General features: G+C 41.0%; 2 protein-coding genes across 2 annotated transcripts in view; both read right to left on the minus strand.

Annotated features, from left to right (window-relative positions):
• Positions 1-14,801, minus strand: part of LOC127161217 (uncharacterized) — a 794,375-nt gene extending 779,574 nt beyond the window's left edge. Inside the window, exon 1 of the mRNA XM_051103861.1 lies at positions 14,501-14,801. Coding sequence (XP_050959818.1) covers positions 14,501-14,561 — 61 coding nt within the window. The 5' untranslated portion in view covers positions 14,562-14,801. The remainder of the gene's footprint in view (positions 1-14,500) is intronic.
• Positions 1-16,188, minus strand: part of LOC127161351 (uncharacterized) — a 1,226,263-nt gene that overhangs the window by 701,227 nt on the left and 508,848 nt on the right. The window contains exons 5-9 of the mRNA XM_051104045.1: positions 13,091-13,171; positions 5,989-6,075; positions 3,294-3,374; positions 3,079-3,107; positions 2,547-2,615 (exon numbers count right to left, since the gene is read on the minus strand). Of these exons, the coding sequence (XP_050960002.1) occupies positions 2,547-2,615; positions 3,079-3,107; positions 3,294-3,374; positions 5,989-6,075; positions 13,091-13,171 (347 nt within the window). The remainder of the gene's footprint in view (positions 1-2,546; positions 2,616-3,078; positions 3,108-3,293; positions 3,375-5,988; positions 6,076-13,090; positions 13,172-16,188) is intronic.

Here is a 16,188-nt window from a genome sequence, read left to right on the forward strand (position 1 = left end):
GAAATGCATCCTTCTGCTGGGATCAGTATAATCCTGATTTTTTGGATCAAAGGCATCACAATCTACTAACAAATGTTTTGAACAACACAAACTGACAACTTGATCCCAATCAAAACCAAGATTGGATTTTGTGATCTAATCCAAATTCACAATCTTTATTGTGAATTTTCAAGATCTGATCCAATCCAACAGCTGAAATCCAACCACCCAGATAGAAAAATTCCTGAGGTCCAGATCAGACCCACACCTGACACTTTCATCTGACGTGGAAAGACACTTTTTCCACTCCTGTTTGCCAGATTAGGGCTCCAAGCAAACCAAACAACGGCTCATTACCAGCCATTAAAAAAAACAAATAAAGCCCAAATACACTGGTTTTATTTCTGACCCAAATCTGGCTCAGATCCAACACCTTGAAAAATGATGGCACTTGTGTGGTCCGCTCCTGTTTGTCAATTTGGGCCACAAACAAGCCTAGGAAGGCCACATGTCAGCCATGAAAAAGAATAAAATAAACCATAACCTACCCAATCTGGGCAACATTGATTTTAATTCTGGCTCAGATCCAACACCTTGCTCCGGCCCACTGTTTAGACTGATGGCATTTGGGTGGTTCACTCCTGTTTGCCAGATTTGGATCTCAAGTAAGTCTTACCATTGCTGCATAAGCCAAACAAATAAACCAAAACTGGCCCTAATGTGGGTCACAGTTCATTTGTATACTAACCCTGGTCTTCCTCACATTCCTCATGTGGTCCACATGCTGCATGAAATAGTGACATTTTGGCAGTGGTCCACAAGCAGGCCACTGCACAGCCACATTTTAACTAATTATGAACCAAATAAACCATAAATATACATTATCTTGGTAAAATCATCCCAACCCAAGTTTTGCACACTAAGCCTTAAGTGAGTTATGCATCAACACTCAACATATTGTAAAGAGAAATTTAAAAATGTTCAAATAAGTTCCAGAAATGTGTCCTACTTGGTAAAATCATCCCAACTCAAGTTTTGCACAAGCAGATGTCACAGATAAACATTCAAAGGCACATTCCAAGACAGTTGCATTTTAAATGAGGCCTGAAACCGATCTCAAAAATATCCGAATGCATGCTGTATTTTTCCTGTTTAATTTGTCACAAAAATCCGATCTGTGTCACATATGAGCAAAAAAGTCACAAGTTCTTCACAAGTTTGACCCTAATTGCATCTCACTCAGACTCTATACACAGTAAATCTATAAGTGTCACGACTATGCTGTGTTAAAGAGCACACAATGAAGACAAAACGTTATATATCATAAGTCTTTAATCCAACAAATGATCACATCAAAGTGAACATAAGTACTCAGACAAAACAAGGTTAATTAACTAGGCACACCTGAACTGAATAATACAATCAACACAACAAAGGAAATGGTGCATCAAAAAAGCATGTTTTAAAAAATAATTGCTATGTACTGTAGCCTTCTTAAGACTCATATCCAGATCAGCCTGTATCAGTTAACTGTTGCATCCTATGATCCTACTAAAAGTAGCCAAATTCTATTAGGCCATATTTACAATTTAAAACTTGCATCTCAGTTAGCCAGTGTCAAATGCTACATCCAAACCAGAATTGGCCCTGATCTGTTTTATAATATATGGGGCATATTTGCCATGTCAAATGTGGGACAAGTTAGGCTTAAACACTGATTAGTGAGTCCTGACTGTGCCCTTTCTTTGCCAAAACTGGCCCAGATATGTTTTAGGATAACTGGGCCACATTTGCTGAAACATATGTGGACCACATTTGGTTGGCACTATTTGGGCCATATTCACTATTTACCACATGGACCACTTTAGGGTCACATTCAGATTACACATTGCCATCAACACCACATCTTTGCCTACAGAGACCCACATGTGATTTGATACATTTGGGCCACTTCAGGCTTACACTATTTTGGTCCATAAGAAGACAGCAGTGCCGTATCATTGCCTTAAGTGACCCACATCCACATGCAGATTCATTCTGAACAACCAGCTCTAGATGATTTAATGAGAATGATCTAAGAGAATAAGACTGTGAATGGGAATTTTTTAGACTTTGTTCAAGCCTGCAGAACCTGAATTAATAATAAAGACACACAGACAGCTACTGTACAAAATAACATGACAAAATGACCAGAACAACCAATAACTACAAATAAACAAGAGCTTGTTTCCTAATATGTAAAAGACACTGAAAGTATTTATAATGGCACTAAACAAAACCATTAGGAGTCAAGTATATAATATGTGGTTTTGTATAATTATTTGTCTGATTTGTGATGGTTCTTGTTCACAGAGGCATAAAGTTGCAGTTTTCCTGAGCTCCAGCTTCTGCTCCTCTGATGGAAGCGTAAGTCACTTTATCATCACAGCGAACCTGAATCAACATCACAGTTACTGTTTTAACACACAACTATTACAGCATGTTGTTTGAGCTCAATTCAAGACACATTTAGAAGAACTGCATATAATAAAACTGATATAGGTCATGTTGAGGAAGTGTTTGCTCACCTTGTTCTTTTTGTCTTGGTTTTTCTTGTTCACAGTAACTTGAGTATAAGTCACATCATCTGTCTGCTCCTAAACATCAATGAAAATAAGTTATTAAAGGCTCATCCATCACTACTGTGTGAAGCAGAATAATTATTTATCTCAGGAGCTGCAAATGTTAAAGTAAAGTATGTGTAAAACCTACAGGTTTAGTGAAAATCTATTATACAGACATGAGGTTAGGATGACAGATCCTACTGTAACATGACAGGAAAATTACCACAGTAACTGTCAAATATACACAGATATGAAAACATTCACAAAATCATTGAAGATGAATCATATTGTTCACTGGGCACAGGATGAATAGAAATGTTGATTGTGTCATTGTTTCCATTATATTTATTTCTATCTGTGAGCTTTAGAGCAGAAACAGTAGAAATACAGTAACTTGTCCTGATCTGATGTGACTAATAAGAGTGTGATATTTCAGAGTCAGTCGTCTGTGGAGCTCATGGACACTAACAGCTCATGATCAACCTACAAAACTCACCACAGAGTCATCAGTCGCTCTTCTGACACCTGAAAAATAATGCCATGAGAATAGTTATGATCAAACACACAAACCAATCGATTTCTAAAAGAGTCTAACAGAATTCTAGTGCTGCAGAATAGAAACATTATTTGTGTGAACTCATTTTATCTGTAAATACTAAGTCAGATGTTTTTGTCTGTTGTACCAGAATATGAGAAACTCTAAAAACTCACCGGCTCTTTTTTTCCGAATCAGCCAAAGAATCAGAGCAGGAAGGAGAACAGCGAATGAAGCGCCGACAACAATCACAATCACTGAGACGATACAGAGACACACATTCAGCATTACTGTGTTTAACAACATATAGAAAAACAACAAACTACAAATAAAATGTTACATTTAAGAGCATAATTATCCGTATTTATCATAAAATAGAAAAAAAAAAAGATATAGAGGATTCACGAGGATTCACTACATTTAGATACTGATTCTAGTGTGAATTTAGTGTCTGAAATGACGATGATATACATACCTTGAATCAGAGATATTGGTGCAGTGTCTGGATTCAGTGTTGTTGTTGTAATGGAAATAGAAAAATCAGCATTAAAACATTTCTTTTACTTAAAGGACATCTATTTTGCCCCTTTTTACAAGATGTAATATTAATGGTATGTCTCTCCTGAATGTGCCCATGAAGTTTCAGATCCAAATACAATACAGATCATTTATTATAACGTGTTGAAAAGTGTACATTTTGGGGCGGGTCTAAAAAGTGCTGTTTCAGGGGGTTTGTTCCCTTACATGAAAATGAGCTGCAACTTCCCGCCCAACTTTCCCCATTGGCTCTGGCTTCAGCCTATTGTTATTGACTTACATTTCAAAACTAAACTTTGTAAATTAAACATTGTTTGTAGTTGATCTCAAATAAAATAAACTATGCTATATAAATAAATATGCTCAGTGAGAGCAGAGCCCCAAAGCTCATGGCCAGTGGTTAATGATATAAACAGAATCACCCACGAGTCGTCCCAGTGAAGCGCAGGGGAAAGGTTTTACTCTATCGCTTTGTTTTAAGCAATGGGGGCGTCCCGGGGCTTGAAATTCACAGGGTAGGAAGGTGTAGTGACTCTGGATGTAACTAAAAAGGTACAATTTTCCGGTGAGGTCTGGCTGGGGAGTTACAGAATGGCCCAACGATCTCATATCGCAAATTTTATTAACTGTTTATCTGCCACACTATTCAGCACTAATCCTGCCGTGCAGTCAGTTTCACTGGTTAAGGTTAGGGTCAGGTGTGGGGTGGGTTTAGGGGTCAGCATTTGTGTAGCATAGTGTAGGAAATCAACACTGTGATTGACACAACCAATAAAATCTTTAAAATCAGCTGTGGGGCGGAGTTTGCGCTGAAGTGGATTGGGGGAAAATTTGCGCATGTGTGTCATGTGCCTGTCTGTCAAAGGGAGGAAGCCACACCCTATTTTGAAGTGCCCACCCCGTTTTGGAGCTCCCGCCCCCATTTGTAGATCTCCAGGCTGCAGTTATACCCCTCTCAAGTAACATGAGCGAGTGTGAGAGGATCTGCATTTTTACTGTACTTGAATGGAACAAATACACAATTTCTTACCAAGAGTTGCTGAACAATGAATCAAAGCATGAATTCTGCAATCGTGTGCAGTCACTTTTTTTTGCACACTGTTTTACCGGTTTTCACTTTAGTTTTTGAAATCTTTCATGTTTAGCAAAGAGGGGAGAGGATGGACAGGGAGGCACAGCACATGAATGCCCCCCACTGGTGCGACACCTGTCCTGCTTGACGTAGATGCAAAGTAATCTGTTTAATGCATTTACATGGAAGAATTTAAGTTTTGTTTGTTTAACGAATGTTTTTTTCAGATTGGAGTTTTAAACTGATTACAATGCTCCATGTAAACACACCTGTGAGTGCCAATGAATAGAATCTAAGTGTGAAATGTCATCGGATGCCCATTTTCCACAAGATGATACGATTCTTTAGGGTCTTAATGAAAAGTCTACAATATACTTTGGTTAAAAATTCTCAATGGTAGTGTAAAACAACACACTTTTTACCCTGTCAAAATGAGTCAACCCATTCTGATGGATGTTTCCTTTAAATGCAAATGAGCTCTGCTCGCCCCGCCCCTCTCTTCTCTCTGCTGCTCTGAGAGATTGTTTACTTTAGCCGCATTTAGCACATTTAACTGCGAAACTTGCTAACTAGCACGTTATTAGGAAAAGTGATAGCAGAGATTCATAAAAACCCTTATACTCACTTCTGCTGTAAGTGAAGCTGGATCACAAATGATTCACACGAACATAGACGCATTTATGTAGATCGGGAGGTGCATTCCCTTCACAAACAAATGTAATCTACTGCATCTTCAGCGGCTCAGAGTAAATGACAACCACTGTGTTCATTATTACATCCAGCAACACAACACCTCAATCACTCAATCAGAGATATTCTTGTCTAACTTACATCCCTGCTCCGACATCGAAACAGTGGAGGTCGGACTGTTACAGCTGATTTAGGGCGGGTCTGAGGTAAGACGCTCATGTCAATCAACTATCGTGTGAGCGGCCTCTGTCGGTGTGACACCAAACATAGATGTGCTCGATTTGAAAAAGGGGATATTATTTTTACAGATTAATTAAAAACAACTGCATGGATTTTTATCATTATAGGGTAGATTTGTACATACACTGACAACACACATTAATGTTCAAACAACATTAAAAGTGAACTTTGCATCCAAAGACCCTTTAAATAAATAATCATATCACTAGTTATGATTATTTTGAGATACATCAGACAATAAAACATTATGTTCATTATAATCTGACAGATCTGACATGATGATTAAACCAGTTTGTGAGAAAAACTGCTGATGTGTGTCAGTGATGATGAACCTTGTGCAGGAGCTGCTGCTGTAGTTTGTCTTGAAGTCGTCTCAGAGTTTGATCTGCTGACTGGAATCAGTGTTGAAGTGACTGGAGCTGCAGAAGATGAACATTCAGATACATCATAATAGTGCAGAACATTAAAACCATATTTTCATACTTGATGATTATGACATGCATTTTGTGTTTCATTATCAGTGTTTACAGTGACAGTTGTTTGGAAGAGAGGGGTTACAGTGTTGGGTGGTTATTTTGCAATTTTTAAGTTATATGCACCTAAGATTGATAAAAAAAAAAAAAAAAACATTAAAGAGCAGGTCATATGGTATTTTAAAATGCCCTACTATTGTGTTGGATTCCCCTACAACAGGTTTAAATGAATCTAAGGTCAGAAAACAGTGTAATTTTTTCATAATATACATTTAATATTAGAATCATTTTGCAATGATTTCAAAACGATTCGTTTGAAGCAGTTCTGAGCTTAATGTCTACTATTTGATTGGTCTTTCCGTATACAATAGAAGCAAATCGAGCCCATAGCTAAAGTTTAGCTGCTAAACTGTAAACAATGCAATAACATTTATTAAAATAATCCACAGAAGGGCATGAGCAGATGGGAAAGAGCGGGGAAATCCAAAAACAACAACCACAATGAAACAAAACAGAATTACAATGTAATCACCGACAAAGACACTGAGGACAACCAAACTTAAATACACAGAACAAACCAATCAAAACAGGACAGGTGTGAATGATAGACAATGACATAACTAAATAGGACAGGAACAGGAAGACCGGCCATGGCGGGTCTGGGGGTTCAGGGAGCCATGGCCGAGAACACAGTCCATAAGACCATGGCAGGTCTGGGGGTTCAGGGAGCCATGGCCGAGTAAACGGTCCATCAGGCCATGGCTGATCCGCGGAGTAGCCCCCCAAAATCTTCTAGAGCGTGGCCCGCCCTAGAGAGCACAGGAAGGCCGGGCTTTGTAAGCCCAAGCGCAGGAGGGTGTTCGGGCAGTGCCGGCTCTGGAGGGCACGCTGGAGAAGGTGCTGGCTCTGGAGGGCACGCTGGAGGAGACGCCGGCTCTGGAGGACGCGCTGAGGGGCGTGCTGGAGAGAGCTCTGCCTCTGGAGGACGCCCCGGAGCCCTCCAGGGCAAAGCAGGCAACCGTGTCAAAGACTGGGACCCGGGGAGAGCAGGGATGATCTACAGCTGCAGCTGACACCTCTGGAGGCATTGGCGCAGCTTCTCTGGCGGAAGAGGCCTCTGGAGCGGACCTGCCGGGACCTCTGGAGCAAACCTGAGATCAGACGGGACCTCTGGAGCTGACTTGAGCTCAGATGAGAGCTCTGGAGCAGGCCTGTGATCTGACGAGACCTCTGTAGCAGACTTGTTAGCAGACGAGACCCCTGTGGCAGCCTTGTGAGCAGACGAGACCTCTATAGCCAACTTGTGAGCAGATGAGACCTCTGTGGCAGACTTGTGAGCAGATGAGACCTCTGGCATAGGCTTGTGATCAGACGTGACCTCAGGGGCGGACTTGTGAACAGACGTGACCTCGGGAGCTGACTTGTGAACAGACGTGACCTCAGGAGCTGACTTGTGAACAGATGTAACTTGGCTCTGGGCAGTCTGACGAGTCGTGACTTGACCCTGGGCAGTCTGACGGGATGTGACTTGACTTGGGAACAACAGCAATAACTTGACTTGGCTCATGAAGAACAGCTGAGGCTTGACCTGGTTCGTGGAAACAACTGTGAATTGACTTGGCTTGTGAATATCTGTAGTGACTTGACCTGATACATGAAGTCCTGCGGTGACTTGACTTGGCTTGTGAAGATTAATAGTGACTTGACTTAATTCGTGAAGATCGACTGTGACTAGACTCGAGTTGAGTTGACTTTGCTGGAGCAGCTGCGACTTGACTTGACTTTACTGGAGCAGCTGCGGCTTGACATGATTCAGGAGGTGTTGCAGTGTCTTGACTTGACTTGGCAGGTTCAGCAGCTGTAATGTGACTTGATTCAGGAACTACATCTGGAAGGGCGGCCATAACGGGTGCAGACTCAGAAGCAGAAGACATGACGTGAACAGGCTGTGGCTTGGCTGAGATGGCTTGAGCAGGCTGTGGCTTGGCTGACGCAACGTTAGTGGGCACTGGCTTGGCTGACATAGCGTTAGCGGGCACTGGCTTGGCTGACGTGGCGTTAGCGGGCACTGGCTTGGCTGACGTGGCGTTAGCGGGCACTGGCTTGGCTGACGTGGCGTTAGCGGGCACTGGCTTGGCTGACGAGGTGTTAGCAGGCTGTGGCGTGGTGGCCATCTTGTGCAGTGGCTCTGGCGTGGCGGCCATCTTGACAGTGCTGGGCTCAGGAAAGACGGCTGTAACTTGACTTGAGACAGGAGCGACAGCTGTAGTTTGACTTGACACAGATACAACAGTTCTGACTTGAGCGCTCGCCGTGGGCTCTGGTGGGCGCGCTGGGTCTTGACTTGACTCCTGCAGATCCGCTATATCTTGGCCTGGCTCAGTAAACGCAGCTGCAACTAGACTTGATTCAGGAGACGCAGCTGCAACGTGGCTTGATACAGGAAATGCAGCTGTAACTTGACTTGACTCAGGAAACGCAGCTGCCACTTGACTTGACTCAGGAGACGCAGCTGCCACTTGACTTGACTCAGGAGACGCAGCTGCCACTTGACTTGACTCAGGAAACGTAGCTGCAACTCGTATGTCTGTTGCCCGCACTGACACTAGAGGTGGGTCCAGCACGCTGGCCATCATGAGCAGCCGGGACCTCGTAGGGCTGGCCGCGGGCGGATTCCAAGTGCTGACCGTGACCGGGGCTGGAGTCCGAGTGCTGGCCGCGGGCTCCGGGCTGAGGATGAGGGAGGAGCTATGTAGAACTTGAGGGAGCGAGGGAAGACCGGAGAGAGCAGGCTCATTGGAACAACATGTGGAGGAGACTGGCTGGGCTAGGAGGAGTGAGATGCAATAACATTGGTTATTGCATTGGAGTAAGTCCAATGCAATAACATTTATTAAAATAATCCACAGAAGGGCAGGAGCAGACGGGAAACAGCGGGGAAATCCAAAAACAACAACCACAACGAAACAAAACAGAATGACAATATAATCACCGACAAAGACACTGGGGACAACCAAACTTAATACACAGAACAAACCAATCAAAACAGGACAGGTGTGAATGATAGACAATGACATAACTAACTAGGACAGGAACAGGAAGACCAAATATGGGCAAACTCATCAAGATTAGAGAAGCAGTCTTTGGTAAAATGACAGCACAAAACAAAATGTTCAAATTGTACTGCTGTGGTATCATGAAAAAAAAAATAATATAACCACTGATTCTTCACATCACCATCTTTCAACAAAGAAAACAAAACTCAGCGCAGAACACAGCGTCTTCTGGACACAATGTAAACACACTAACTAGTGAAAAAAATCACCTTGTGCTTGTGGGCAGATCAGAGTGTTCATATTTTGCGGGCAATGAATATCAATAACAGGCAGAAGAATCAACTGACGACTCAAAACGTTTCAGATTTAACTTTTTCTTTCGTGTCTTATTGCACTTGAATGGTCAAATTAACACATAATTACATTAAAAAGCCTGTATGTGATGTATACATGTAAACCCAGTCGGTTATGTGTTAAACAAACGTGCAGTTGGTCTTAAAGGGACAGCAAAGAAAATCACTCACTTGACTCACTTGAAAATCCTGCTATTTTAACATAGTGCAAATACAATCTATAGCTATTTGCACTTAGTGTAAATAACATCCAATTGATGTTCACACTTAGTGTAAATATCTGCTGCCTGAAAAAAATGGAAGTGTCTATTTAAACTAAATGCAAATAGCCCTTTAAAAAAAAGCTATTTACACTAAATAAACTGATTTGCAATAAGTAGTATAATTTTGTCTAGTTTCATAGCCTTGTTCATTTGTTACTTTTGGACTGCTCACTTGGAGTTTGACCTTCTGCCTGTTCTTTTTGGATTATGCTTTTGTCTTGCCCTGGTTGTTACTGTTTGTTGGAGATCGACCCTGCCTGTCTTGACTACGCTGTGTTTAATAAAGCTTGCATCTGGATCTAACACACTTCACTAGAGTCCCGTTACAGAATACTTCGCCTACCAAAGATCCAGCGGCTTTTGTACACAGATAACCATGGATCCAGCATCACGCCTCTTCCGTCTCCGCCAAGGTAACCAGCCCATTAAGGACTATGTTGTCAACTTCTGTGAACTGTGCCATTTGGTGCCTTTTAACGATGTGGCACTCAAAGACATTTTTAGAGTGGGACTAAAATTCACTGGTCTTTGGAGCAATATATCGATTATGCTTTGTTGCTGGCTGGATTGTCATTTACTGTGGGGATTGCAGATAAGGAGCCCTGCAATCCTACAGCACCCAGTACATCAGAACATTTTCACACCCCAACCTTCATGTCCGGAATTGTTTATATCATGCCAGAACCCTCTCATGCCAAGCCTGCCAAGCCAAAGCCTGCTCAAGTCATGTCCACCAAGCCACAGCCTGCTCACATCACGTTTTCCGCTCCAGGGCCTGCTCACGCCATGCCTGCCGCTCCAGGGCCTGCTCACGCCATGCCTGTTCGTCCAGAGTCTGCACCTGTCATGGTCGCCCTTCCAGAGTCTGCACCCGTCATGGTCGCCCTTCCAGAGTCTGCACCCGTCATGGCCGCCCTTTCAGAGTCTGCACCTGTCATGGCTACCAACCCCAAGCCAGTCCACATGATGGCCGCCATCCCCGAGCCTGTTCACAAGATGGCTGCCATCCCCAAGCCTGTTCACAAGATGGCCATCCCATCTGAGTCCCCGGCCAAGATGGCTGCCACGCCCGAGCCTCATCAGTTCAAAGTCATCTCATTTGAATCTCATCCCATATCTGCCACACCCAAAGCAAATCAAGTGATGCCTGATCCTCTGGTATCAAGTCAAGTCAGGGCTGCACTTTCAGTGCCAAGTCAAGTGACAGCTGTGTTTTCTGAGCCACGTCAAGTTACAACTGTTACTTCTGAATCAAGCCAAGTCACAGCTGTTGTTCCTGAGTCAAGCCATGTTACAGCTGTTGTTCCTGAATCAAGTCAAGTTACAGTTGGGTTGTCTATGTTAAGCCAAAACACAGCTGATCTCCATGAGCCAAGCCAAGTTACAGCAGACCTTCATAAGCCAAGTCAAGGTACTGCTGTTGTCCCTGAGCCAAGCCAAGCCACAGCTGATCTTCATGAGCCAAGCCAAGTTACAGGAGATCTTCATGAGCCAGGTCAAGCTACTGCTGTTGTTCCCGAGTCAAACTTATGCTGTAGATCCGCCAAAGGAGGCGGCGTCTACCCATGAATGCACTGCCACGTCTGACCACGAGTCTGCGCTAATGTCCCCGGAGGTGGCGGCTCCGGTCAAGAAGCCAATCATGAACTCTCTGCCCATCATGTCACGGCTAAGGAGGCCTATCATGAACCCTATGCTCTGCTATGGATGTCATTAGTTCCTCTGTGGGTATCTTTGCTCCTGTCTGCTCTGTCTGCCCCACCATGGCTCCCTGCTCTGCCTGCTCTGTCTGCCCCACCATGGCTCTCTGCTCTGCCTGCTCTACCTGCACCACCATGGCTGCCTGCTCTCCCTGCTCCACCATGGCTCCAGGATCCTCCGAATCAAACATAGAGGGGGGATTCTGTAACGCCACGCCAGCAGAGGGAGCCCTCACCCATGGACTGTCTGTTACTCCTCCCTCTGGTGCTTCTCTGGTTACTTTCTGTTTGGTGGCCATACAAGGCAAGCCATGCCAAACAGCCACTGCAAAGTATTGTTTCGCCTGTGCAAACTCTACCAAGCGTTTTCCCTGTTTTCATTGCCTTGTACAGTTAAAAAGACCCAGTAAAGTCACCAAAGTCACAAGACTGCTTCCTGGAGTTTTCTTTGTTCGCTATCTGTAAAGCCTTTGCTTCGGTAACGCATTGGCGAGAACAGAATAGTCTTTAAATACTGCCAAACAGGAAGTAGCAGTAGAAGAAGCAGAGGGAGCGTGCAGGCAGTCCTAAGGTGAGGGCTCCCTCTGCTGGCTTGGCGTTACAGTATACAATAATATCATTTACAACACAGTAAAGAGTTTATAAATGAAATAAAATGTATATATTCTCTGAAGAAGTGCACCAATCAGGCGGCGATGAGAACCGCTCTCTCCTGTAGAGGATGAAAAAAGCCTGTGCTCTGACCGTAACTCAACAGCTGAAGTAAGTCTGTGTTGGGTTGTTTCGTTGAAGGGAGGGGGAGGGGTATATAGTTTTGGCGGTCAGTGAGATTGACCAAGACACTAATGACTGTAACACAAAACTACCCATAACTGGAAAAAAAAAAAAAAAAAAAAAAAACAAACAAACAAAAAAATAAATAAACAGGATATCAACCAACAGAAAAAATAACCCAGCATTTTAAGATTGTACAATCCATAATTAAGACGTCAGAAGTAGAGAAACTTAAGAACATTGGACAAAGGCTCTGAAGGTTAAAAAAAAAATAATTGTATAGGTTTGTTTTACCTGACAATGTTATAATTAAAATGAAATATTTAGTTTTAGTAGGACTTTTTTTTCAGACTGATGCTCTTTGTCTACAGTTTACAATCACAAAACCAGCTAATCATACTGACTTCAGTTAAAATCTGCAGCTAACAGATCATATGCAGTGAACAAATAAAACACTGTTTATCATTGCATTAACATCAGCACTTCCATGTTCACTGCATTAAACAACAAACACCATCGTCATCATCTACAACCAAACCACGAGCTCCACCCTTCAGCACAATGAAAACCACAAAACTTCAACAACACAAACTCCTCAAAACACCAGAAACAACATTTGAACATTAAACACAAACAGATTTACCTTTACTCAAAATGCATAATATAACACTTAATTTTCATCACTTTATTTCATTTCAACTCTTTAGATTTTACTTAAGTGATTATGTGCATTTGTTAAATAACACAGACAAGAGAGGATTCAGCAAAACTGACAACATATATATATATATATATATATATATATTTGACTGTACCTCGTGTAGAAGTTACTGCTGTTGTTGTAGTTGATTTTGTGATGTGGACTCGAATCACTGCTGTCGTTGTTTTATCTTGAGCTGTAAAGATGAATGTTAGTTCAGATTATATTTTAACTTTGATGATCACATTATATAAAATGTTAGTTTTAGTTTCAATTTGTTCATTATTTACAGCAGCATTTTTTTGGACAGTTAAACTTGATTTGAGTTTTTCTTCTGTCAGACTGAAAGCAGCTTTAGTTCCTTCATTTGTTCTACTTCAGTGATACTAATAGTCCTTAATGTTACTGACATTTTGAGGATTTAAATGATTGATGAGATGGTTTTCTCACCTGAACTCTTGACAGTATATGTGACTGAGGTCTTGACTTGATTTCTGTGAGTAACTTCACATCTCCACTCTCTGTTGTCATCTTCATTCAGGAGTGTTGTATTCACAGTGATGATACAGTGTCCTGGAGCTGATATCTGATATCTGGAGTCTGATATTGTCAGTTTAACACCAGCCTGATTCAACCAGAACAGCTGAATTCCCTTAGAACGGATCCAATCATCACAAGAGACTCCAGCATCTGAATATGAATATAAATATGAATACAACTGACAGTAGAGAGTCACAGAGCTGCCTGCACTGATCTCAGTCTGTGAGGATGATGAAGAGACTGAAACACAAAATAACACACAAATCACACACTTTACAATCATCATGAGAGTTTAAATGAACAATTTGCCCTTTTTTAAATTGATCATATAATCATAGAATTACCATGAAGAACATGCAGATAAACATGTGCATCAAGTTTTTGTGCATTCACACCTGGCCATTGTTGGCAGATGTAAAGTCCAGAATCTTCTTTTATGATGTTGTTGATGTTCAGAGAGCAGTCAGACCCCAGACTCAGTCTCTCATGTCTCTCGATGTCTTTCTTCTTTATTCCTAAACCAATCAGTTCAACTGCTGCTGAATGTCTGTTATTATAGTTCCATGTAGTTGATTTGCAGTCATGAAGATGATTATTACAGGGCAGACGAACATTTTCACCAGAACTGATGAACACATGAGTCTCATCCACTCCACTGATACCTGAAACACAAGTATGTTTGATATTTAAAAATAAAATAAATAAAGAAATAATAAATAAATAAATAAATAAACATACCAGCATGAAAATGACAAGATTCAAAACAAAATAAGCTATTTTTAGCTGTTGAAATCACAAACACACACTTAATATGAAAATAATTCAGCATCAGATGTTTGAGTGTGAATCTGTCTAGTTTTAGTGCATCAGTAATAATCCAGTATGTTCTTTATGTAACACAAGAATAAACTGATCATGTTGAAATGAACTCTTTCCCAGACTAATTAAACTAAATGTCTTGTAGAGAAAACAGAGAATTGTTTACCTGTGAGAAGTGAAGAGAGAATGATCAGTCCCAGCAGACACAAATGACACTTATCAGCCATTTTCTCTTTCTGTCAGTCTTCCTCTTCATTATATGCTCACATCTCTTTCTTTAAATACTATCAGCTCTTCCTGTGTTTGTTCACTTCCTCTGATCTGATTGGCTGAGTGTTTATTTGACTGACACTATATCACTGCATGATGGACGAGTGTTGAATCAGCATCATATTCTGACTGATCTTCACACTGTTACTGCTGATATTTGCTCTGAATCTCACCTGAACCACGACACTCATGATTGCTGTTTTCAAAGATGCATGACACAAAAAAGAAAATTAAATCACAAAGAATAAGTAGTTTGTTGTATTTCTGCAAATGTTTATGATAATAGCGATTATGAAATCATCATTTAGTCAAACAAACTCTGTCTTTATGAAGTTTTACAGTGATCTTTTGCATCTATTTCAGAGTCAAGGCTTTCTTATAATGCTGAAATGGTTAATTTGTCATTCTACACTTTTGTAACTAAAATATCATATTAATTATAGCAGTTGTCATGTTTCAGAGCAGTGATCTCACTGTTGAGTTTAACCGCAGTAGAGCAGAGATCATCTCTGAACCCAGAATAAACTGAAGGTTTGTGAAATGACACTTCCTCTTTTCTCTTCAAATGAGCTGCTAACAATGACATTACTTCAGCCTGTTTAAGAAACATAAATTAAACCTAGTTTTAACTCAATTAACCAAACAAAGTAGTTACTAACATTCATTTGAATTGTATTACATTTTATTTTAATTCCATAAGACCTTTAATGAAACAAAGAGTCATCTGTTAGTTGGTTGCATGATTTAACTAGTGATGTCAAATTAACACATTCATTTAATAAGTTAGTTATGAAAATGATGAACACATTTAACCTGTATAGGTCATCTTATATATTCATACAGTTGATTGGTGATGAACATGATGCAGGAGAAAAAACTCACTGTGTGATGGAGCCTATAGAATGCAGTTATATGACCCTACAATTAAAATTAAATTACAATTAAAAAAAAAAAAACATACTGAGATATTTAGATTATTTAGATTATGATATCGGAGATATCAGATTATCTTCTATGCTCCATGGTTTATGTTTGGCCTTTGTAGCCTAGAATTTCTTAGACATAAACTTTTATGTTAATCAAGTAAAATATATGCTTCCGCTTTTCTTTTAATGAGCTGCTGAATGACATTAAACTCCATCTTTTCTGTTAACAATGGCAGAATTTCAGATAGATAGACAGGTAGATAGATATAGATCGACAGGTCGAGTCTAAAGCAGATCAAAGTGCTGCTGAATGTTTGTGAATGTTTGTCAGTCGAGTGTGAACAGAAGCACATGATGTCACAGTGGGCGGAGTCACTGCGGTTTCACTCACTGAGTGACAGAAATACTGAGTGACATCATTAGAGTTCAGCTTGAATGCTGTGAAATCACTAGAAACATGTTTAAAAGAGGAAAGAGCTGTTGTGTGACTGACTGCACAAATACACAAGAAACTAGATCTATCTTTTCATAGATTATCAACAGCTACAGAAAAACAAACAGTGAAACATGTCTGTCATCAATTATTCCTTAAGCAGTGTTTCAGAGCTGTGATCTCACTGTTGAGGTTTGGAAACATGTGAGACTCAGTTTAACTGCA

Source organism: Labeo rohita, chromosome 3 (assembly GCF_022985175.1).
Source record: "Labeo rohita strain BAU-BD-2019 chromosome 3, IGBB_LRoh.1.0, whole genome shotgun sequence".
Taxonomy (NCBI): Eukaryota; Metazoa; Chordata; class Actinopteri; order Cypriniformes; family Cyprinidae; genus Labeo; species Labeo rohita.